The sequence below is a fragment of the Phascolarctos cinereus genome, unplaced genomic scaffold (assembly GCF_003287225.1).
Source record: "Phascolarctos cinereus isolate Bilbo 61053 unplaced genomic scaffold, phaCin_HiC Scaffold_726;HRSCAF=1367, whole genome shotgun sequence".
NCBI classification, from domain to species: domain Eukaryota; kingdom Metazoa; phylum Chordata; class Mammalia; order Diprotodontia; family Phascolarctidae; genus Phascolarctos; species Phascolarctos cinereus.
Window position 1 is genome coordinate 405887204 of NW_027556098.1, and position 25110 is coordinate 405912313.

At 50.2% G+C, this 25110-nt stretch overlaps 2 protein-coding genes across 4 annotated transcripts in view; one reads left to right on the forward strand and one right to left on the reverse strand.

The window, feature by feature from the left end:
• Nucleotides 1-1816: 1816 nt before the first annotated feature.
• On the forward strand, nt 1817-15768 carry RNF223 (ring finger protein 223). Its single transcript, XM_020972321.2, has 2 exons — nt 1817-2135; nt 14764-15768. Exon 2 carries the CDS (start codon nt 14773-14775, stop codon nt 15514-15516), a length of 744 nt encoding a protein of 247 aa, XP_020827980.1. The 5' UTR covers nt 1817-2135; nt 14764-14772; the 3' UTR covers nt 15517-15768.
• A 2845-nt stretch (nt 15769-18613) lies between these two features.
• The window catches only part of LOC110201173 (tyrosine-protein phosphatase non-receptor type 11-like), a 39622-nt gene continuing 33125 nt past the window's right edge, over nt 18614-25110 (reverse strand). For all 3 annotated transcript variants that reach the window (XM_078145786.1, XM_020976683.2, XM_020976687.2), the window contains 8 exons: nt 24695-24850; nt 24470-24601; nt 23646-23800; nt 23471-23538; nt 20645-20796; nt 20367-20464; nt 19794-19894; nt 18614-19668 (listed from right to left, as the gene is read on the reverse strand). In XM_078145786.1, coding sequence (XP_078001912.1) covers nt 19810-19894; nt 20367-20464; nt 20645-20796; nt 23471-23538; nt 23646-23800; nt 24470-24601; nt 24695-24850 — 846 coding nt within the window. In that variant the 3' untranslated portion in view covers nt 18614-19668; nt 19794-19809. The remainder of the gene's footprint in view (nt 19669-19793; nt 19895-20366; nt 20465-20644; nt 20797-23470; nt 23539-23645; nt 23801-24469; nt 24602-24694; nt 24851-25110) is intronic.

The window sequence follows — 25110 nt, forward strand, 5'->3', positions numbered from 1 at the left end:
ATAATAAAGTAGGAGTGTTCCTTGACTGACTCACTAGGGAAAGAGATTGTTCCACGACTTCTCAGTTTTAAGAAGTGCCTCTAAAGAAGAAAGGTCACTCCTCATGAAAGAGGACACCCACAGACTCCAGGAGAGAAGTTATACCTAAGGATAGACATCAGCCCCAGCCCCACCCCACTCCCACCTCCCCAGGGAAAGAAACTAGTCCTGGGACTTCTAGAAAAGGTTACTCCCAGGGCCCCAGGGAGATAGAACACCATCCCCAAAAATGTCAGGAAGGAAGGTCTCAGTTACAGAGGACCCTTTCAATGACTCAGAGAAAAAACGTCACACATACCTTTAGGTTCTGAAAGAGGTCAGTCACCCACAAGGAGAAATGTCACCGAGTGCTCACACATATCACGCTTCCAGGGGGAGATATTCTTCCTAAGAAATCACCCCTTTATCTCCAAGAAAGAGGTCATACTCAGACCCAGACTCTCAAATCGAGCTTGCCTGCCCCCTCCCCCATCCCCTAGGCAAGGAGGTCAGTCCTAAACTGTCAGGGAGAAATTTCCTCCATCCCTAGAAGATAACACCAAACATCCCAAGAAAAAAGTCTTTCCCCAGACCCCCAGGAAGAGGAGACTTTCCCAGGCAGAGAGGACTTCTGCCTAATAAGAGACCTCCAAGTCCTGAAAAAGAGATCATACCTAGGGAAAGAGGTCACTCCCTGTCCCTTAGAAAGGCTTTCCCCCAGGCCTTCAGAGACAACTGGAAAAGGCTAGTCTTAGTGACAGGGAGACAGATCAACCCTAGGTTTTTCTCTCTACCCCCTTCCCATCCCTACCAACCAAGTCCTAAAGGGAAATATATTACCACTAGGTTGTGGGACAGAGGTCATCCCCAGAGACAGAGGTCACCCTCAATCCTCTAACCTGCTCCCATATCCACTCAGATAAAGATCACCTCCTCCCAGGCCTCCAGCAAAAGAGGACACACCTCCCACAGACACTGAATAATTCTCCACCCTTGGAGAGGAAAGACTTCTTTCCAGAAAGAAGAAAGTATTTTGTCTTCTCCCACCTCTAGACAATGAGACTGAGACACAAGAAACAATCCCTAACTCACAGGCCTTTGACCTTCAGCCTCATCACCTAGCTTTCATCAGACAAAGCTGGGCTGAGATGTCCAACAAGCTGGGAAAGAAAGAAACTGGCCTCTAGAGGTTTTCCGGGAAGAAAGTGAGCGGGGGGTCCCTGGCAGAGGAGTATCAGGAGATGGGGACACCTGCTGTTGCCCTAGCTGGAGAGATGCTGTCAGCAAATGTAAATATTCCTGGCCTGGGGAGACCCTGGACTGGCAGGGGAAGACCCCTGAAGTGAGTGAAGTGAGGGAAGTGAGCACACTCCCAAGGAGACATCCCACCCAACCTTGCCCTAGAGTGTGTGTGTACCTGGGAGTGACTAGTTTCCCTGAGGGTCTGGGAGTGATTTCTCTCCCAGAGTCCCTCCCAGGAGAAACCTTGCATTAAGGGGACTTTCTTTTCCCCAGGAAGAGAGATTCCTTCTTGCCAGAGGGAGTCCCAGAGTGCTGATGGCCAGCAGTACTCAGCCCCACCTTCACCCCCAATCAGGACAGAGGGAGAATCCCCCTGCATCCACACACCTGGCTTCTGAGCTGGTTCCTCCTTGCTGGCAGAGGCACTGGGCACACACCTGCTAGCCTGGCAACCAATCAGAGCCTCACCTCCAGACTGAGCAGGTGGGTGGGGCCACTCACCCAGAGACCATAAATAGCACCTCAGCAGGGAATGAGTACTTCTAGGGAGAGGGAACACACCTTTCCACTTGGTCATTGGGCAGACCAGACGCCGAAGCCCTGGGGAACTCCACTGGTTACTGTAGACTTTGATGCCACAATTTTTTCCTGCCAGCAGAGCAAAAGATACCTGGGCTACCCAGAGTAGGAAGAAGAGGGATCAGTCACAGGTTTGACAACTTACAAAGGAGCCAGAAAAAGTCCCCACAAGAAGACTCGGGAGTTGATTCCCAAGTCACCACCCCACCCCTTGGCCCTGAGGGCCAAGCTGGGCCTTAGCTGGCAGAGCAGTGCCCAGAAGAGTATGACCACTTCCCACTGACCTGGAAGCCCAGGTAAGTCTGCCCACCAGAGCTAGGGCTCCTAGCTCTGCTTTCTGCTGCTGTGAAGGGCTTGGAGCTGCCTCTTGGCCACTGGCCAGAGAAGGACTTGGGGGATGGGTGGGTCCAGTGATGTCCTACCCCTACCCCACCCCCCAGCAGTGTCAGGGGCTAACTGGGCTTGGGAACCTCTCCCATGGGTGAATGAGTGAGTGAGTGACCTCCAGTCCAGAGTATAGTTAATGAAACTCCCTTACAAACAAGCCCTCAGAGGTGGCAAGAAGGGTGGGAAAGTAGGCTTCTAGTCTCCCTCTCACCCACCCAGGACTGTCTATCCCCAGGCCTGGCCAGGTGGCATTGTAGGCAGTCAGGCCTCCAGGGCATCTCTAATGCAAAATCGGTATCCTGGCTGATGACTTACACACAGTCACCCTGAAGTGACCTGGTGACAGCAAGTCACATGCGGGGGAGACTCATTCTCCCCACATCCCTTCCCTCCTCATCCCCTGGGGCCAATTTTGGCAGGTGCCAAATGCTTAGTGCCCCATGGAATGCCAGGCATCCTGGACTGGACTAGTTTGGAAGGGAGCAGAGACCAGGCTCTGCTTCAGGCCAGGGGGAGTATGAGGACTTCTATTTAATGTCAAAAATACCAGGGACCCCCACATGAGGACCAAAAGTGACTACAAATTAGGGATGGTGCTTTTAAATGAATTTTTATTTTATTGATCAGCATAGTGCCTAGAGATATTTGAAGACATGGAGCATGATCTCATGGCAGGAATGATGGATGTATCTAGAACCAGGGTTTGAAACCTGCCTCCAATACTGGCCAGCTGTGCGACCCTAGGAAGTCAGCCTCAAGACCCTGCCTGGGTCTGAGCTTCCTGGGAACTAGGCACAGAGAGTAATTGCATGAGCTGGCTGGGGGCAGAAGGGAAAGGGAGAATTATTTAAAGGAAAATATTTAAGGCACTGTAACTAGGGTCTATGGATTTCCAAGGCATCTGTGGGTAGATTTTAGGGGGTTTGGGAACTTGGACGGGAAAAAATAATTGCTTTATTTTGATAGAGTTGGCTTCCTTTGGCATCCTATGTATTTTATTTTATTCATTTAAAAGTGTTATCCTGAGAAGTGTTATCCAGACTGTCCAAGGGGTCCACGATATCAAAAAAAAAAAAAAGGAAGACCTCTGAACTAGAGAAATGGATTTTTGTTGTATTTAATAATAATAATAACTGGAATTTATCCAGCACTTTATGGTTTACAAAGTAGTTTAATAACATTATCTCATTTGAGCCCTGGGAGGTGAGTGCTATTATTATCCCCATTTTACAGATGAGGAAACTAAGGTTCAGAGAAATGATTTGCCCAAGGTCACCCAGGGAATAAGCAGGATTTGAACCCAGGTCTTCTGGCTCTTCAGTCACTGCTCATTCTGCTCATTTTCTGGTTGAATTCATGGGATCTAAGGATCATTGATTTAGAGCCAAGAAAGACTTTATAACCCTCTAATTTTTTAAAATTAATTTATTTTGATTTATCAACAATCACTTCCATAAGCTTTTGAGTTTTAAATTTTTCTCCCCCTCCCTCCCCACGTCCCTCCTTAAGACAGTGCGCAATCTGATGTAGGCTATACATATACATTCCTGTTAAACCTATTTTTACATTAGTGATGTCTTAAGTAAGAATTAGAACCAATAGGAGGAACCACTAGAAAGAGGAAACAAAACACAACAGAAGAAAAAAAATAGCAAATAGTATGCTTTGATCTGCATTCAAACTCCATAGTTCTTTCTCTGGATCTTATAACCCTCTTATTTTATAGATGAGGAAACAGACAGAGGGGGTAATTGACTTGTCCAGGATCACACAGCCAGCGTCTGAGGCAGGATTGGAACTCAGGTGTTCCTGACTCCATCCAGGGCCAGGGCTCTATCCACCTTGTCTGAAGTCCCCTTTGCCCCTATCACACTCTCCCTTGTGTGACAGCTATTTGGGAAGGCTGTCGTGGGAGGATCATTTTTCCTGTCTGGTTTGGTGAACTTAGCAGCCCTTTCTGGGATATTTCTTTGGCCCACATTCTGGAAAGTCCAGAGTGTGGTGGTGCATCCAGGAATAGGGCTGGAGCTGAGCAATTTGGAACCTTGACTGTCACCTTTAGAAGCCGGGATTCCCCTGCTCCCCCTGCCAGAGGTGACTGTGCGTCGGCAGCAGGCAGGTGACACTGTGACACTGTCTCAGCCAGCCAGAATCCTGACTAAGCTAGCTGCTACTTTTCCCTGTAGATAGTTCACTAGATATGTTAGGCAGAGACGGGGAGGAAGGGAGCAGGGTGCGGAGAGGTGGTTAGGGCTGGGAGAATCCTCCCTGAGGGGCCACAGCCATCCCTCCCACCCACCCCTCAAACCCGCAGCCTGCTTCTGGGGAAACTTGTTTAACCAGAGTCACTAGGGCTGGGCAGACTTGCTAATGGCCACATGGTGGCTGCCCATAAAGCTGGGAAGAGACAGGATGAGCCCCTCTTGAGGTGGGGAGAGCCACACGTGATCTGCTCCCATCTCCAGGGCTGCAGGCCCCCGCTGGGCTGCCGTGGAAACTAGAGAGGGTTTTCTCCCACTAGTGGCACCCTCTGCTTTGGGGTAGTAGGCAAAGAAACCGAGATGCTGACGGGGGGGGGGGGGGTGGAGGGAGCGGGAGGACAGAGAGGGTAAAGGTGAAGCCAGATTCCACCAAGAGGCAGACATCCAGTCTGCCTAGAGGGTGATTCCAGAGCGACCAATAAGGAATAGTTCCCATCCCTCGCTCTCCAACTAAAAGTAACCCAAATACACCCTTTTCCCATCTACACATGTTCCAAATGTCACTCAAAGCCTTACATTGTCCAAGGAATCAGGCTCAGACTGGAGGAAGCCCAGGGTCTGACTTTCTTATAAGAGAAAGTTTGGGAAGGGAGGACAGAGCCAGGAACACTGGGCACTTATCTGGCTGACCTGTGACAGCAGGGGGATGGGGAAGGGGACGAGAAAGGACAAGAAGAGCTGAGATAGGGGATGTCCCACTGCCCCCAAGTTCTGCCAATCCCACAATTATCAGTGATACAGGTCACCTGAGCTGTGCTCCCTTCCCACATGGTCCCCACCTCAACCCTGACTTATCAGGGTCTTGTCCACAGCCCCACGATCCCCAGCTAGACTCTTCCATTCATCTTGGCCCCAGCCGGGCCATCACACATCAGGGAGGAAGGAGGTTAGTCTCTAGGAGACTGGGCGAGGGGAAAGGAGTAGGGAAAGGAAGAGTCCCCCTTCATGCTGGGGACCTTAGCCTGAGCCAGAGGAGGGAACCGCCAGACTCTTTCCACCTTTAACCCTGCAGGTGGCACTGTGGGCCAATAGCCATCCAACTGGTCTTCTGGTGACAAGAGAGCAGCTCCCAGGCTGTGGGTTCAAATCCCATAGGTTGTTTTTTATTGTCGTTCAGTCATTTCAGTCATGTCTGGTTCTCTGTAACCCAACTGGGGGTTTTCTTGGCAGAGATACTGGAGTAGTTTGCCATTTCCTTCTCCAGCTCATTTTACAGATGAGGAAACTGAGGCAAACAGGGTGAAGTGACTTGCCCACGGTCACACAGCTAGTAAGTATCTGAGGCTGGATTTGAACTCATAGGCCCAGTGTTCTATGCAGGATGGCACCCCCTAGCTGCCCTCTAGCTTCAGAGTTTATCTAATCTAACTCTTTCCTTTTACAAATAAGAAAATATGGTCCAGAGAGGTTGTGAATCACCAAAGGTCACACAGGCTGTCTGCAACAGAGATGGGCTTTGAGCGTCAATTCTCTAGCTGCAAGTTTAGGGTTCTTTGCTACCATCCCTGGCTGCCTCACACTCCAGAAGAGCTGGCCTGTTTTAGAAATGGGGATGCTGTGTGACTCTGAGCCCATCAATGAGGCTGTTTAGCTAAGTGGCACAGCGGACAGAGTGCCAGGCCCAGAGTCACGAAGATCTGAGTTCAAATCCCACCTCAGACACTTGGTAGTTGTGGTACTCTGGACAAGTCACTTAACTTCGACCTTCCTTAATTTCCTCATCTGCAAAATAAGGGTACTAATAGAGGCGACTAGGTGGCACAGTGGATAGAGCACTGGCCCTGAAATCAGGAGGACCTGAGTTCAAATCTGGCCTCAGGCCAAGTACTTGACACTTACTAGCTGTGTGACCCTGGGCAAGTCACTTAACCCCAATTGCCTAAAAATTAAAAAAAAAATTTAATAAAAAAAAAGAGTACTAATAGCACCTTCCTCCCAAGGTTGCAAGGTTCAAATGAGTTAACATTTGTGAAGTGCTTTGTAACCCTTAAAGCCATCCATAAATGCTAGCTATTGTTATTATTATTCACCGCTCTGTGCCTCAGTTTCCTTATTTGTAAAATGACAATAATTCTACCTCTAGTTATTGTGAGAAAGCTCTTTGCAAACCTTAAAGCTGTGAATTGTGCGTTTGTGAGTATGCACACTTGCATACTTGTGTTTGCTTGAGTGCAGGGGCAGGAAAGAGGGGCAGGCTGAGGCTGGGAGGCACCTTCCTGCCCCTGGAGAATGTAGCACCTGGCGGGCAAGGAAGGAAGCAGGGGTGCTAGGTCTAAGGAGTGGGAGGAAGGCCTCCCCAAAGCCTCCAGGTGGAAGAGATGATTTCTTGCCCCAGGATCGTCAGTCTGGTATTACAAAGGTTGGCTTTGAGATCTCTGCGTTCTGTGTCCGACAGGAACATCAGGCTGGGTCAGTTGCTTTGCCAGGAGACAGGAAATGTGCCTTTCAGAAAATCCCAGACCTTGTAAAACCTGCCCTTACCCTGCCCAAACCCCCCCACCCCACCCCAATGCACAGAAGGCCAAGAGCCAGCCTAGGAGCTGAAGAAAGCGGGAGAGGAAGGTGTCTGTGTGCATTTCCAGTCAGGGAGCAGGCCCACAGCTGCTTTTCATATTCCCAACAGCCCTTCCAAAATGCTCTGTGTCCTGCAAAACACCTTCTACGCTGCCCTGCAGATGAGGAAACTGAGGCTCAGGCACGTCAGAACTGAGACTTGAACCCAGACCTCTCCTTCCCACAAAGCTAGTACTTTTTCTCTGCAGAAGCCTCACCCCTATAAGTGAGGTCATGGGTTTCCATATAAGCATTACAGTCATGTCTCAGCGGTGGGCATGAAAAGCAAAATACCTAAAATGGCCAGCATTTATAAAGCAGGCAGCTAGGTGGCCCAGTGGATAGAGCACCACTGGGCCAGGGTTCAGGAAGATCTGAGTTCAAATCCAGCCTCAGACACTTACTGGCTTTGGGAACCTGGGCAATTAACTTAACTCTGTTTGCCTCAGTTTCCTTATCTGTAAAATGAGCTGGAGAAGGAGATGCAAACCATTTGCCAAGAAAATCCCAAATGTGGTCATGAAGAGTTGGAAGCAACTGAAATGATTCAACAACAAATTTATGGAGCTCTTTACAAATATTACCTCGGGTAATCCTCACAAGCACTCTGGGAGCGAGGGACTATTTTTATCCCCATTTTACAGATGGGGAAACTGAGGCAGACAGCGGCAAAATAGCTAGTAAGTGCTTGAGGCTGGATTTGGACTCTGGTCTTCCTGCCTCTAGGTCCAGTGCTCTGTGTACTGTGGCACCCCCTAGGGCTTCTCCAGGTGGTAAACCCCAGCCTGGCTTCTGGCCTTATTGAAGCTCTGAGGTTTGTGGCTCTGCTTGCCCCTCAGGTGATACCTCAGTTCAGTTCAATGTACTCCCCTGAACATTTAAGTACCTACCTTGGGCCAGAGACAAACATAAAACAACTCCTGCCCTCAAGGAATTTCCAATTTACTACAAAGAATCACAGAGTTAGAGCTGGAGAGGAACTTTGAAGCTTTCATGCGCAATCCCCTCACTTGACAGGTAGGGAAACTGAGGCCCAGAGAAATTAAATGACTCCCAAATTGACACAGAGATAAAGGTTAGATTTGAACCCAATTTGTAGCACTCTTTCCGTTCTAACATGCATACAAAGTAACTTAGGAGCTGGGAGAAAGTGCTAATGCCTGAGACAAATCAGGAAGGAGGAGGTCCCTGAACCGAATTTCGAAGGAATCCAGGGGTCCTAGCAGGAGGACTTGAAGGGGGGAGCACACACCAGGCATAGGCACAGCCCATGCAAAGACAGGGAGGTGGGAGAGAGAATGCTGTGTAGACCGAGAACAGCAAATGGAGTAGCATGGCTGGAACACAGAGATGGGGAAGAGGAAATTGTGTGAAATCAGTCCTCCAATCTGCAGCAACAAATGTCCATCCCACCCTCCCACCCCCCAAGAGCAAGTGCTGTGGTTACAGATGGCCCCTTCTCAAGAGTCCAGTCTACCCATCACCTTCAGTTTGTTCCATAGAAATGCCCTCAGACAAGATCACAGGATGCTAAGTCGAGTGCGCAAAGGGACTCCTGAGGCCCCTAAATCCAACCCTCTCATTTTGCAGTTAAAGAAACTGAAGCCCAGAGAGCTGAAATTACTCCGCCAAGGTCACATAGACAATAAGCAGCAAAGGGCAATTTTGAACCCAGATCCTCAGATGCCAAACTGGAGGTTGCACTGGATTTGATCCAGCCTTCATGTCTACAGAAGGGCAGTTGGGTCAGATAGATGCTGGGATTTTCCCAAGGCCAAATAGTGGGCCTAGGGCCTCTGACTTCAAATGAAGGCTTTTGCTATCCACTTGCTTCTGTAAAAGAAATATTGGGGGGGGCAGCTAGGTGGCATAGTGGATAGAGCACCAGCCCTGGGTTCAGGAGGACCTGAGTTCAAATCTGGCCTCAAACACATAACACTTACTAGCTGTGTGACCCTGGGCAAGTCACTTAACCCCCACTGCCCAACCAAAAAAAAAAAAAAAAAGAAATATTTGTATTTTAAATCAGATTTCCCCATTGGCTTCAAACTTCATTTTGGAGGTGTGTGCCACTCTCCCCCCAAAAAAGCAAACACACACACATGATAAAATCACAATTCAGATCAACAGGCATTATTTTAAGCACTTACTATGTGCCCAGGATACAAAGAAAGACAAAGATAATCCCTGCCCTCTGGGAGCTTACAGTCTAATGGAGGAGACAAATAAATACAAAGCAATCTCTGTACAGGATAAATGGGAAATAAGTAATAAGAGGAAGGCCCTGGAATGAAGAGGGGCTGGGGAAGGCTTTCTGTAGCAGGTAGGATTTCGTTGTAGTCCAGTCATGTCCAACTCTCTGTGACCCCATTGGGATTTTCTTGACAAAGATACTGGAGTGGTTCACCATTTCCTTTTCTTGCTCATTTTACAGATGAGGGAGCATATAGAGTAAAGTGACTTGCCCAAGGTCACACAGACAGTAAGCGTCTGAGGCTGGATTTCAACTCAGGAAGATGAGTCTTCCTGGATCCACCTAGATTTAAAGAAAGCCAGGGCGGTCAATAGACAGAGAAAAGGAGGGAGGGAAAGACAGCCAGAGAAAATTCCCCGGGGGAAGCAAACGATTGACTCTCCAATTAAGAATCCCATTGAGGACTTCAAACAGTAGGCACATTTATTCAAGGCGGAGCTTGTCTGGGTGCCTTCTTTTGTCTCATGGGATGTTAGAGACTTAGAGAATGTGAAAGCTGGAAGGGGGCTCAGAAACTGTGTGGTCTCACCCCTTCTTTTCAGAAAGGAGGAGACGGAAGGCCAGAGAGGGGTGGGGACTTGTGTGAGATGGCCCAGCAGGTACGACGCTGAGTCAGGACTTGAACCTGCTCCTCATTCCACTATGTGAGGCACACAGTTAGTCAAATGACAGGTCATGTGTGGTCATTCCCAGATCTCGTGTTGCGGATGAGTCACGGGCCTGCAATTCTTGGGTTGTGGTGAGCCAAAACCTCAGGTATCCAGCATAGAGCCTGCCCCCTCCCTGCTGCATTCCCACAGTCACTGGCAGCCAGGGCATGGCCACAGGTGTGACTGTCCCTTTCTGGAACCCGCCCCAGTGAGGAATAAATATTTGTTGGCCCTGATGACTCTGTCACCAAGTGAGGTCCAAACAGGTTCTGACCCTTGAGGAGAAGGGTATTGGTGATGGGGACAACCTGGGTGTCAGGGCTAGTCTGGCTGGGTCCTGACAGCCCTCAGCTCAGCCCAGGGGCCAAGGGAGGCTCACTAGGAGCTGGCAAAGTTCTTATGTCCAGTCCAGCCAGTCAATAAACATTTATTATGCTCCTACTGTGTGCTGGAAACTATGCCAAGTGTTGGGGATACAAAAAAAAAGGCAAAAGACAGTGTCTGCCCTCAGGGAGCTTACAGTCTGATAGAGAGGACAATTTGTTAACAACTGCGATCAAATGATATAACTGGATAAATTGGAGATAACCGCCCCCCCCATCTGGAAGGCACTTGGATTAAGAGGAATTGGGAAAGGCTTTTTGTAGAAGGGAGAGGTTAGATGAGATTTAGAGGACATCCCGAGGTAAGAGCCCTTATGGGTCAATTAGTCTAATCCTTTGCCTTATTTTGGATAGAGCCCTGGGTCTGCAGTCAGAAGGACCTGAGTTTAAATCCAGCCTCAGATACATACTAGCTGTGTGACTCTGGGCAAGTCACTTCACCCTGTTTGCCTCAGTTTCCTCATCTGTAAAAATGCGCTGGAGGAGGAAATGACAAACCACTCCAGTATCTCTGCCAAGACAACCCCAATGGGGTCAAGAAGAGTGGGACATGACTGAACAACAACTTTGTCTTATTTCATTTTACAGATAGGGAAACTGAGGTCCCAAGAGAAGTGACTTGTCCAAAGTCACAGAATGACAAGGATTTCAACAGGGGTGCTCTGGGCCCCAATTATAGGCTCTCATTCTGTCAGAGCTGGGAGAGATCTCAGCAGCTGCCCAGTCCAAGCCTCACCCCACCCCTCAAAATCCTTACTGCTACTAATGGCTCACATTTTTATAGCATTGTAAGGTCTATAGAGCACTCTCACTGGGTTAGGTCCTCTACAAGAACGGTCATCCAGCCTCATCTCAAAGATTTCAGTAGGACAAGCCTGGAGCCAGACCAGCAGAATGGAATGGGTGCTGTCCTGAGTTCAAATCCAGACACTGCCACCTGTGAGCTGCATGAGCCTGGGCAAGTCACATTCTATGGATGACTCTCACTTTTTTCATCTTTAAAATAGGAAGACAGTGGTCAATGGGAAAAAGGAGTCAGGGGATCTGAGTTCTAATCTCCTTTCTGATACTCAATCACCCTCACGACCTTGGACGAATCTTTGAACATCACTAGTCCTGGGGGCTTGTACTCGGTGGCCCCTGGGGTCCTTTCTAAAGTCAAGATCCTTTAGCTCGGCTCTCAGAGCAGAGGCAGGGACTGCCAGGACAGAATATTCTTGGCGTGTCATCCCCAGTTCACAGGGGAGTTGGGAGGCTCAAGGGAGAGGACGAGAGTGAAGGATTTGGCAATCTCCAAGTCCTCCTGCCTCCACATCCCTGTCACTCTGGACCCTCTCATTACCTCTAATGAACCAAGCATTTATTAGCTTCTGCTAAGTTCAAGGCTCCTGCCATGCTGGATTAAGCAAGCTATACAACCCCTGCCCTCAAGGGGCTTACTTTCTCCTGGGGATAATGAGGCAGGGATGTCAATGAGTAGATAAGGCAGGGGGCAGAGGAGAAACCCAAAGTGCTCCAGGACAGTTGGAGGAGGGGGCAGGCATTTTCAGCCAGGTTCGGGTGGCAGATCAGGGATGGCTTCCTGGAGAAAGAGATGGTGTCTGAGCTGAATCTGGAAGGAAGGGAATTGAAATGAGGAAGGAGGGGCATTCCAGGCATGGTCAGGTTCTTATGGAAGAGTCACGATCATTATCCCGTCATCACAAGGACTGACATTTCTCTAGCACTTTTAATATGTGCTCTCATTAGTCTCTCAAGGACCGTGAGAACTGGGAGTGGCGGGGATATCATGCCCATTTTACAGATGGAGAAACTGAAGCTGAGAGCAGGGCAGCGATTTCCCAAGGCCACATGCAACTGGTGAGTGTCAGAAGTGGGACTGAAGTCTGGGTCTTCTGACACCGCATCCACAACCTGATTGATTTATCTTGTCAGGGAGTAATTTGAAATGAGGTTAGAGCCGTGCAGCCGAGAACCTCAAAACCCAGGTGAAGAAGTTTCTGGTTTTTTGCCTACAGGCATAGGGAGCCAGTGAAGTTTTCTGAGCAAGGGAATGATATGGTCCAGGCTTTTGGACTCTGGCCCAGATTTCCCTCCCTCCCCACACTCAGGCAGCTCCTCAGAGCTGATTGAGCTGAAACCTCAGGAGGTGTTTGGGAGGGGGAGGGGCCTCATTCTGCGTCTCACCCCCCCATCCCCCACTCCCAGGATGCTTATCCACTGGGAAACCAAAGCTCAGGATTGGAAGAGGGAGGGGAGGAGAGCTGAGGTTTCCAGAGCCTCTAACGTTTACAGAGCACTTTGCATATGTTAATAAATCTGATTCTGCGAATCAGCTCTGGGAAGTGCTATTAGGGCTAGGGACTGGGTCTGCTTTCACTGACATGAGAAACTCCCTATACCCTCGTGGAGTACTGGGAGGTTAAATAATGTGCCCAGGGGCACACAGACCAATATTGGTATCATAGGTGAGATTGGAACCCAGATCTCCCTGAGCCCAGGATTGGCCCTCTATCCGCTGTGACACACTGTCTCTCTCCTTTAACAGTCAATGAAACCGTCTCAAACAGGTCTGCTGATTTGCCCAGGGTCACTCTAGTTAACTCTAACTCCAGATGTCTCTCAGTGATTAATTTGGGAGTTGATGAGGTAGAGGGTGAGGTTGGATCAGAGTAGGGAAAGCCCAGACTAAGGGGATCTGTGTGCACCGAGCATCTTGCTTTGCACATGGGAGGTTTAACCCACATATGTTGAATACAATAATCTGAGTGAGGGGTGATGAGATTGGTGGCCCCTGTGAGTGGAGAGAAAGGGACAGACAGAAGAGAAGCAGAAATGGAATTGACAAGACGTGGCCACTGACTGGATGGGACAGGAGGCAGGGAGTAAGGGGGGAAAGCTTCTAGGTTGTGAACCTGGGTACCCAGAGGGATGGCAGCATCATCCACAGAGCTAGGGAGCCTGACAGGGAGGGTGAGTGGGGCAGATAATAGGGTTAGCTTGGGACAGGTTGACTTGTGAGGGTCCAGGTTCATGTCTCCCAGCCCAGGGGCTCCCTGAGAACTGTATCTCGTCCTCCCAGCTACCCTCTTTCCCTTTCCTTTGGCCAAGGTCATTGTTAGCTCTGCAGCCTGGGCAGGGCCCCAGGCTGTAAATGAAGATGTGGTGAATAAGAGGTGACAACTCTCCCCCCTCCAACACACACACACACACACACACACACACACACACACACACACACATACACATACACAAACTTAAGGAAACAAGGCCTTCTTGTCTCTTCATTTAACTTGTCTCTCCCCAACTGCCCCAAAAAGCTCTAATAAAAATTTCTTACACCTTAATCATGATGGTCCCCATGGCTCCCCTTCATTTTCCCAAAACATCCCTGGATACAGGGGGACAAAGCAGGATTTGGACTCTGGCCCAGCTTTCCCTCCCTCCCTCCATTCAGCCAGCCCCTCATAAATGATCAAGCTGAAAACCCCAGGCACTGCTTGGGAGGGAAGGGTTCTGTAGCCACCCTCCCCTAATATACACACAGACACACACACACAGAGCTTAGCCTTCGGAGAAAGACAGTTTAGCCTTGCTAAGGGAAAAAGAAGCCCAGAGTAAGGGTGGTTAGCAAGAGACTTAGACGACCTTCTCTTTTTACTTCCACAGGGCTAAACTGAGATTGGGGCAGCTAGGTAGTGCAGTGGATAGAGCGATCCAGCCTTGGATATTTGCTAGCTGTGTGACCCTGGGCAAGTCACTCAACCCTGCTTACCTCAGTTTCCTCATCTGCAAAATGAGTTGGAGGAGGAAACAGAAAACCCTAGATGGGATCACACAGAGAGTGGGACATGACTGAACAGACTGAGAATTTCAGTTAAACAATATCCTTCTTTTTGAACTTGGCATCAATAAGACTTAGGTTTGAATCCAGCCAGAATTCCAGTCCTTGGAGGCAGCCTGGCACAACTAATAACATGTTAGTCCTGGACTCAGAAGGACATGTATTCAAATCCTAGCACTAACACTAGTTTAACCCTAATGGGCCCCAATATCTTCATCAGTAAAATGAGATAAAAACAATGCCTCAATCACAGGGTTGTTGTGAAGATTAGAGGAAATAATAGATATCTGTTAGGTGTGTGTATAAAATCTTTGAGACTTTTTTTTTGGTTGAACACGAAGTGTTCAATGCTGAACTCAGTTATACTCCAAGGAGGGTGATCTCATCTAGACCAAATGGAGGGCAGTGGCTGGATTCAGATCGTGGCAGGAATGACTTGAGTTAGGTATGAAACAGGATGTCCTAGAACGGAGGGGACAGAGGGCAGAACTGGGGTTGGCCTTTCTTCTCTGAGGACTCTGAGAATTCGAGATGGGATGGGAGAAGGGAGGGCCTCTCTGGTCTCTGACTCAGTCTCTGCTTTGTCCCCCAGACGGGAAGCATGTCATCCACCGAGCAAGTATGGCACACTGGGGTGCCCCCACCAGGCCTGAGCAGCCCCACTGTGGTGACGCCCATGATGCCCATGTCCCCTCCAGCCCCAGGCTCCCCTGAGGACGGATCAGAGAAGGTATCGTCCCCGCTGGAATGCTCCATCTGCTTTACGGGATATGATAATGTCTTTAAGACGCCGAAGGTCCTCTCTTGCACTCACGTCTTCTGCCTGGAGTGTCTGGCTCGCCTCATGGCAGCCCAGCCTGCTGGGGAGTCGGACGACACGATACCCTGCCCGCTCTGCCGCCAGCCCACACCTGTGCCGCTGACCGGCGCCCCGGCCTTGCGCACTGACCAGGAGCTGCTGGCGTCACTGGCCCCGCATCTGCGGAAGGAGGAGCCGGTCTGGATGGACGGGAGCAAACTCTGCTACAGGCCCCCCTTGCCTCCCAGCACGTCCGAGCCTCCGACTTGCATCTGTGTGGATGTGGGCATGAGCAAGCCAGATACTGTCAATCTCCCGTCCCCCATCCCACCTCGACGCAGAGGGATCCTGGCCAGATGTTCCTACTGCAGTGACTGGAAAAGAATCGTCCTCATCAGCGTGCTGCTGATAATCCTCTTCTGTTTCGTCCTGTGGCCCGTTCAGTGCGTCCTCAAGACTGGCAACCTTCGCTGCTTCACGAACAGTCCCCCTTCCTCGATAATTCACCAGTCCACCCCCTCCGCTTCACCTTTGAATGATAATTAATCAGGATAGCCCCACCCCCACCTCCTCTGAGTGCAATAATCTGGCCTGGACCCCAGGCTAGCCTGACTGACAACCTGGCTGCTGGACCTCCCCCTACCTAGCCTTCTCAGCCTTCCGAGGTCCTACGTCCAGACTCTACCGTGGGACTGACTCTCAAGGACCTGATTGTTTGGGGGGCATGGAGGGGGGTGTGAAATGAGGAGATAATACTTAATTGAGCTATCCTAGATTCACAGACCCATCAGAGCTGGAAGGGACCTTACTGGGCACCTACTCTAACTCTTTTACTTTACGAAGAAAATGACTTGTCCAAGGCCACAAACTGAGCCAGGGACAGAGCTGGGATTTGACCCCAATTCTGCTGGCTCCTGGCCTAGAGCTCTAGAATTTCTACTGGATCCTTCATTAAAATGTGAAAAAGAACTAGGTGGGAAGGGGAGGGCGGGGTGGGCGAGGATGGGGGGGCAAAGTGAGTGCCCCCTGGGACAGTGATAATGCAATTTTCTATAGCTTGTGTGTATTTTATTTTTATTTTTATGTGGACATTTCACACCTGAGGCTCTGGTATCTTCCACACCATCCTCTCCCTAGGGGTTCCCCAGGATGGGCAGGGCTGGTCCCTCTCCTCCCCTGGACCCCATCCTGCTCTTTAGCCCTTCCTGCCCAATACTTATTGCCCCTCCTCAAGAATCACCCTCCCCTACTTCCCTGGTCTGACTCTGACCTTAAACCCTCTTCCCCCACTAGTAGAATTTGTCTTCAGGTGGGGGCACTGAGCCAGACTTTGCTGACCTCTCTAATCCCCCCCCCCATCATTCCACTGGTCTGAGCAGATCTTGGGCATTAACTGGCAAACTTTCAATTCTTCAGTACTTCCCACAGATCCATGACTGACCTGTGATCGGGGAGCAGGCAGGAACCAAGGAGCAATATTTGCCCCCCTCCTTTGTTAATTGCTGTTTGTTGGATAAAGAAATAAATAATTTTGTATCTGTGCCTCTGTGGGAAAAAAAAATCAAACCTCAACTTCAGCCTCTGGGGATTTCTAGATTCATCCCAGGTAGAACCCAGGCCCAGAGAAGGTGGGAGTAGGAGTAGCCTTGTGCTCTTCAACGATCCCCTTTCTTCAGGTCTAACAAGCATTTAAGTGAGAGGACAGAGCGGTACCATGGACAGAGTGGCTTCCATGTCGGGGAGACCTGGGTCCAAGCCCGACCTCTGATGCATTCGGGCTGTGTGACCGTGGTCAAGTCACTTGATCCAGACTACAAGGATCAAAGCCACGTCCAACCTTTTCATTAGCATTTTCACTTGGAAGTTTGCGAAACATTTTATCTGCATTTGATCCTCCCAACAACCCTGAGAGGGAAATAGGCCCTATTATTCTTCCCATTTCACAGATGAGGGAACTGGGGCAGATAGAGGTTATGTGACTTGCCCTGAGCTGATAAAGGGGAGTTCTTCACAGATCTCATTAAAATACATACACACATGCACACACAGAGGGAGTCCTTAATAAATGTGTGTTAAATGAATGAATAGGAGGAGAGGTGGACTTAGGGAAGAAGGAGTGCTCTGTTTCAAACATGTCAAGATGGAGATGCTGGCAGACGGTCCAAGCAGCTATGTGTCAAGCAGCCATTGGCAATGATGGACTGGAGAAACAGACCAGAAGCAGAGATCTGGGAGTTCTTTGTATGGAAGTGATAGTGAAAGTGGGTGCTGGTGTGGGGAGAGGGATGGATTAAATTTATCCAATCCAACAAGCTCCTATTAAGGGGGAGAGCAAAGAGAGGAGAGTCAGTGACTTCTGAGGGGATAGACACACTTATAAGCACTTAGAAGGTGGGAGGAGGAAAAAGAACAAGGACAGAAGACAGGGGTGGCCAGAGAGGCAGGAGAGGAAGCATTGTCCTTCTTTCCAAAAGGACCAACGACATCATGGGTGATGACTTGCTTGCGAATTGGATTTAGGCGAGGCTGACTCTGCCTCACTCTCCTTTCCTGAATCATCAAAGTCCAGTGGCAGGCCAAAAGTCAGGATGACTGATGAAGATGGATGGTGATGGCCTAGGATTCAGCGGTGTCTTCAGATGTCTGACCAAGCTCTGGGCACTCCACAGTGTCTCCTTCAGCTACCTTCATGACCCTTGGAACAAACTGTTCTTACCTGACCATTCCTCCAGGGGAAGTCTTCTCATACTTGGTGTAGACATCCCCCTAGCTCACCAATGGGTTTGAGGCCCCTCAGTTACCCTCAACCTGGTTTAGCCTGTCCGCCAAAATGGTTTTCCTGGGGTATGGCTGCTGTGTGCATAGCTTCTTGGAGCCACAGGTGACAGTTGGGTGAAGGAGGACACTAGAGGTGGATACGCAGCCCCAAAAAGGGGTCAGCAAGCCCTCCCACCAGAAGGCTGATCCTTCCTCAACACCCCAAGAGAGGAGGCAGTTTCCAGGATCCAGGTTTCATGGGGAGGGGAGAACTGTGTAGGGAGGATGGACAAGCCACTAAAGAGAGGCCTTGAACGCTGCATCCAGGATTACCCTGAGTCATGGTTGCCTCCAGGCACCTCTGAGGACTTGGGAGGACACTCCCACCTGAATAGGCTAAGGCAGAAATAAGCACACAAAGGGCATGGGGGATGTGAGGTGGGCTGTGGGACCTTCTTCCCCTCTCATTCCCCCCACCCTACAAGAAACTATCGTGCGTATTGTCTTCTACCCCACACCCCTCCAATGGGGCTATCCCATCTTCAGACCCCATAACCTATCCTCTGCAAGACAAATAAAACTGGTGCCCAGACAAGATGCAGTCGGCATCCACGCGTCCTCTCCCCATCCTCAGGAGTGGGGGTGTTGAATGCAGTCCCATCACCCAGTCACCCGGGCAGACTGGGAGGGCCAGGGAGGTGCAGGTTCCTGAGTCCTCACATCCACCTTACCTCTTACCTCCCAAGACAGTCAACTTCCTCCATGAAGCTGCCTGATGCTGGGGGAGGGGTGAGGGCAGGGCTGGAACCTTTAGAGCACCAAGGCCAACTCACATTCCCCCTCCCCCACACCCAGACACAGGAAAAACAAATGCTCAAAGACAACGTTGTGAGAAGGTCCAGCATTTACTAGAAACAGAGTCTTAAGGGGCCGATTGTATGCTGGGGCCAAGGTGGGACCACTCCTGGCGAAGCCTAGGAGGAGTCAGAGGTCCCAGAGGAGGGGAGGGGGAGGGAGGCCCCTCTCCCAGATTCACACACACTCTGGAACATGCAGAATCATATGGACAGCCACTCAGATTTGGATTCAGCCGCACTCAGTTTTGCAGACTGCCTCCCCCCCTTAGACTGTGAGTTCCTTGACCACAGAGACAAGTGTTTTTGCCTTTCTCTGTATCCATGGTGCTTAGTAGAGAGCCTGGTACACAGTAAGCATTTAATAAATGCTTGTTGGCTAAGTGACTCACACAGATACACACACACACACTCCCCACACGCAGTCACAGACACACGGCAAACAGTGCACACCTATCAAACCCATATTACACATTCAAAGGTTCAGTGTCATACACATTCAGTTACACAAAGAAACACACACCAGAAGATCCAAACAGACCCCCTCCATGTGAACACACACACACACACACACACACACACACACACACCCTACCCCACCCCACCCCTGTCAGTCAGAAGGGTAGTTTTCCCCTGAGCTGTTCCTGCTTCTTCCTGGTACAGGGTTCAGCTGCTGAAACAAACAGGGAGGATGGGGCTGGCCCTTCCCTCCCTAGGCCCCAGCCTAGCTTGATCTCACAAGGAAAGGGATGGGGGAGAGTATGGTCTGAGAAAGGGGGATCCCAGCCCCTCCAGAATATATCTTCTTGAAAAGATCTTGTCCCTAGAAATCACTCTAACATATTTTTTTTTACAAAACAACCCCCCTCCAAAAAAATTCCATTTTTTTCTTTTTAAACCCCCCCCCCAACCAAGAAAAGCCTGTAGCCAGTCTGGTGTTGCCAGAGCAAGGGGAGCACAGTTAATGCTCTTCCCCTTGCCTCCCAGATGACTTCCTGCTACAGGCTGCAGTCACTGCTCAGAGGACTTTGCTTCAGCAGGAGGAGAGGATGGACAGATAGATGGACAGATGTGAACATGACCAGCCCTGGGGAAAGGGAGGGGAGGGCATAAGGTCTATACCCAGAGCAGAAGAGCCATTCCCCCCCACTCCAGTGCCTCACCTAGGTTGGCATCACTAACCCCAAGCTCCACCCCTCTCCCATGGAGTACCTGTGAGACCTCAGCCTTATCTTCCCATGTTGCTTAGTCCAGATACTGAGGGGGCCCTAACATTCAGGTTTTCATAGATGCAGGCAGAATCCTCGCTCACCCTGGTGGGGAAGAAAGTTGGGCCTCAGACCCAAGGTAGGGAGATGCTTCTGGACAGATCTGAATGGAGGCTAGCAGCCACCCCTTTCAGCCCCCACCCAAACCACTAAGTCTATTTTCCTAAGTCTATTTTTTGTGTTCCTACTAACCAACCCCTATCAAGTCTCCCCAAGAGATGCTTAGTTCTTGGGGGTTGGGGATGGGCTCACTTAGAAGCCCAGAGCTACCCAGTAGGGCCCATGGTCATCTGCTGCCCCCTAGTGGGAACCTTGTCTAATGCTGGGGGAGGTGCCGGAAGGGCAAGTCTCTGGGATCCCTCTCTAGTGCCCCCACGAGTAAGCTGGGCCCCAAAACACACCATCCACTGCTGAAGTCCCCATCATTCCACCCTATTCCCCACCATGTCTCACCCCTGTATTCCCCTCAGGTGTCCCTCCCTCCCCCACCATCCTCCACCTTCCCCCACCCACTCACACAGACTGTGCCCTGGAGGGTGACAGCCCTTTGCTTCTGGAGGGGTCCGAGGGCTGGGAGCGAATGTTTAGATATTCCCGCTCCTTCCGCCTATTGCGCTGCAAGATGGGGGGCAGAGGTCAGTATGGGAAGGGGGGTACCAAGGGCAGGGAAAGGAACTGGAATGGGGAGAGGAGACTGAATCCAGTGGGTGGCAATGGGAGGCAGGTTTATCCAGGATGGGGCACAGGGGGTCAAAGGGCATGGGGGACAGGTCTGGGAGGGGAGGTCTGGTTCACCTGCTCCTCCTGCAGCCTCCACTGCTCCCCTTCAATATGCCTCTGCACGGCCATATAGACAAACTTATACTGGGCTTCAGTCTGCACCATCCCAGAGCGCTGCTGTCGTACCCGCTGGATGGTCCTGGGGATGTCAATATCACAGTCCAGCCCTGGGGGGACAAGAAGAGACATTAACTTCTCGGACATGGGGTCTAGGGACACAGAGTGCAGCCCTAGATAGGGGGTGGGGAGAGGCAGAGGAGGCATGCAGTTCACGCGGCAGGAATACAGGAGTCCCAGGAGCTGGAGGTAAGCAGTGTCTGGGGCCCAGCAGGCACATCCCAACACCCTGCTTTGATGAGAAGATTGAAATCCAACAGAAAGTCCCCTAGCCCTGCCTTGTCCATTTCTCAGACATCCTCAGCATCGTCCGTCCCTCTCTCCTCCCTACAGGCACGGAAGATAAGCCAGCTAGCGCTCCTACTGCAAACAAGCGAATCTTCCCTGCCCCCTGATCCCATCCCCATCCTTCTCATTCTCTGAGCTCTCTTCAATCTGTCCCTCAACATTGGTCCCTCTTCATCTCACCCACAAACACTTTCACGTCTCCCCAGTCTCTCTTTAAGCACTTCATAGGTTGACCTGTGGGAAGAAGGATGAGCCTTTTTCTTCTTGGGCCCAGAAGGCAAGACCAGGGGAAGGGAATAAGCATTTATATAGCACCTACTATATGCCAGGCACTATGCTAAGTGCTTCAAAAATATCTCATTTGATCTTCACAACAATTCTATGAGGTAGGTGGTATTACTGTCCCTATTTTACAAATGAAGAAACTGAGGCTGGCAATAGTCAACTGCCTTGCCCAGGGTCACACAGCTAGTAAATGACTGAAGCTGGATTTGAACTCAGGTCTTCCTGACTCCTGGCCCAGCACTCTCTCTATCCACTACATCCTCTGGTTGCTCAAAAGGTCAAAGTTGCACAAACAGTGGATTTCAGCCCAGAGTAAGGAAGGACTGGCTATAACAGCTGAAGCTATCCAGAAGTGGATAGGCTTCCCTTGATGAGATCTCTTTTTTTAAAATTAATTTTTTGTTTTGTTTTGTTTTGTTTCTTCTGATGAAAGATCTTCAAGGAGAGGCCAGCTGACCTCTTCCAGAGACAGGGTAAAGGGGAAAAGGCACAGGTGAGGTTTTCCCCAGGTGACCTCTGAAGCACCTTTCAACTCTAAGGTTCTGTCATTTCTAAAAATGCTTCCCCTAATCTTCCTAAGCTGTCAGTTCATCCAGGAAGGGACTTCTGAGGCCATCAAGTGCACCCCGTTATTTTATAGTTGGAGAAACTGAGGCCCCAGAAATTAAGTGGCTTATCCAAAGTCATGCAGAATCTTCATTGTTGCTCTTTAATGTATCCCCAGCTCGTGGCACATAGTAAATGCTTAATAAATGCTTAACGATTGACACAGGTAGGAAGGGCCAGATATGGGATTTGAACCCACGTCATGTACACTCCAGAAGCAGTGATCTTTCTCCTGGTCTTTTTCTGTTCCATCTCTCCCCTCCTCATCCAATTAAACTAGAAAAAGCTGTCTACACATGATGTCTCCACTTCCTTACTACCCATTCTCTCTTCAAGCCACTCTGGCTTCTGTCTCTACCACTCCCTCACAATTGGATGACCCCTCAGAGGTCATAAATGACCTCTTGTACCAAGTTCAATAGCCTTTTCTCAGTCTTCATCCACCTGGACCTTCCTACAGTAATTGACACAATAGATCAGACTTTCTTGGGCAGCTAGGTGGCGCCATAGTGCAAGAGAGTGCCTGGGTTGGAGTCAGGAAGACTCATCTTCAGTAGTTCAAACCCAGCCTCGGACACTTAATAGCTGTGTGACCCTGGGCAAGTCACATCACTTTATTTGCCTCAGTTTCCTCATCTGTGAAATGAACTGGAGAAGGAAATGGCAAACCCCTCAGTATCTCTGCCAAGAAAATCCTAAGTAGGATTATAGAGAGTTGCACATGACTGGAAAACAACTATAACATCAGACTTTATTAAAGTCTACCCTCCCCTCCACTGACTTTGGAGATTCTCCCTGTTCCCCTCTGACCTCTGGTTCTCCTGTCTCCTTCACTGCCTCATCTTCTCCCAACCCTGTAACATGGCTGTTCCCCAAGGATCTCTTGTTAGCTCTATCCACCTTCTTTCCCTTGGCAAACTCATTCAGACCCAAGCTAGCACTTTTCTGGGGATGACTGCGAAAGATTTTTCAATGTCTCTTCAGTCAACACAGCCAGGAGGCTCAGTGGGTAGAACACAAGTACCTCTCTCAAGGACTAATATGGTCATGCCACTCCTCAGTCACAAAAGTTCGAATTCCTTAGCCTAGCATTCAAAGCCTTCCACAGCCTGAAACCACTCTACCTAGCTCCAATCAACCCAAATTTCTCTCTGTTCCCTGAACACACTTGCAATCTCCCACTTCTGTGCATTTGTTCAGAGGCTCCCCATGCCTGGAATATTCTTGTGAAAATCCCTGCTCATCTTTGAAAGCCTGATTCAAATGCCACCTTCTCCAGGCAGCCCCCATGATCTCCTTGGCTTCACCCTTGACATGCTTATTTTGAAGTCTTGTGTGTTTATCTGTGTTCGTGTCATGTACCCCACTAGACTGCAGGCCCAGGGAAGGCAGGGATCTTGTCTTATCTAAACTGTGTCTCTCCCTCCCAGAGCCCAGCACAAGGGTTGGACAAACAGTAGGAGCTTAGTAAATGCTGATGGACTTCCATGAAGCTTGAAACCTGAAGGGAAGGTGAGAGTCTTAGGAACTGGGGAGCAGCCATACCCTGCCTGCGAATGGTGTCCACCAGGATGTCAATCACGATGATGGTGCCCGTGCGTCCAATGCCAGCACTAGGGACAAAATCGAGTCACCCCAGAGGGGCTTGCTGGTGATCTCTTTCCCCTCCCCCCACTCCCACCAATCCCTGCAGCCACCCCTTCCCCAGCAGCAGAAATACCTGCAGTGCACGACAATGGGACCAGAGCCTGGGACGCTGCTCTGAGCCTGGTTCACCTGGTCCAGGAAGCTAAGAACACCACCAGGCTCCATGGGGACCCCATGGTCTGGCCAGCTGAAGTACTGGTAATGTGTTACCTTCCTTGGCTGCTCCTCCTGGGCCAGGGCAAAGGGAGGGAGAGCATCTGAGACTCCTGACTCCATCATTTTGCATTTATGTATCTATGTATGGGTTTTCTAACCCAAGCCCCTCATTTCACAGTTGAAGAAACTGATGCCAAAAGTTAATTGACTTGCCCAAGGTCATTTGTCTTTCTTGGATCCCCAGATCTGGGGGATACCTGGCCCCTAGTAAGAAACCCTTAATAATTTTGATTATTGGCTCTCTGGTGAGTGACTGATAAGGGTAGTAAGTGTTAGATGTGGAATCCAGATCCTCTGACCTCCCAGCTCTTTCTAGAATGTAAGCTTCTTGAGGGCAGGAACTATTTTGACTCTGTGTATGTTCCCTTTCCCCACTCCCCATCCCCCAGCACCGTGCCGCACATAGAAATCAACATTTGTTAATTCAAACTAAATTGAAAAGCTGACGAGATAATGGATGAGATGAGGGATGAGATGCTCCCTTCCCCCACCCCCAATGCCTCCTCCCAACTGTCACCCCTCCACTTTTGTCTCCCAGGTGGGCACTGCCACCTTGCTGTCTGGCTCCTGGCCCCTAAGCCCCCTCCCAAACCGTGGCAGAGAACACTATCTCCATGTCCTCTCCCCCAGCCCCCAATATCACACTCACCCTCCCACCCACGCTGCCCTCCAGAGGCTCACCCTGTCTGTGCGCCCCATCTCCAGCTCCCGCACATAGTAGCCTTGAGCCTCCCTCTCTGCTACATGGCGCACACGCACAAAGCCGTAGTCCTTCATACAGTGCTGATCTGGCCAGTAGCGGAAACACTTGTTCTGGGAGGTTGGAGGGAGGGAGACAGTGAGGCCTGGCCCTGCTGGGGAATGTGACCCCACCACCCCCACGTCCACCAAAGCCAGCCCCCTCACTCGTCCTCGCTCCATCTCCTTTGTTGTCATGACGATGACATGCGTGTTCTCCTGGTACACCATGGCCCAGAAGTCATTGACTGTGGTCTGCAGGCAGCCCTGGGTGGCTATGTATACCTTCGCAGGTTCCTGGCTCTGCCCATCCTCAGGGATGCTCTGAAAGAGAGGACCGGTGGGATGCTTAGCAGTCACGGTCACGGTCACAAACACGGGCCCTCTCTGCAGCAGCCCCCTCAGCCTGCATCTCCTCTGCCTCCTACACAGTTCTGATGGAGATGGGCAAAGAGGAGAGCAGAGCCTTGGAGCCGGGATGACCCAGCAGGAGCTCAATGAGGCTTTCTTCTAGATCCAAGTGCCTGGCTGGAGATGGCCTGGGGCAAAAAATGAATTTAACCTTCAGGAGACAATAGACATCT

Excerpts from the sequence above, each read along its gene's own strand:
- RNF223 (XM_020972321.2), top strand. The coding sequence starts at position 14,773 with ATGTCATCCACCGAGCAAGTATGGCACACTGGGGTGCCCCCACCAGGC.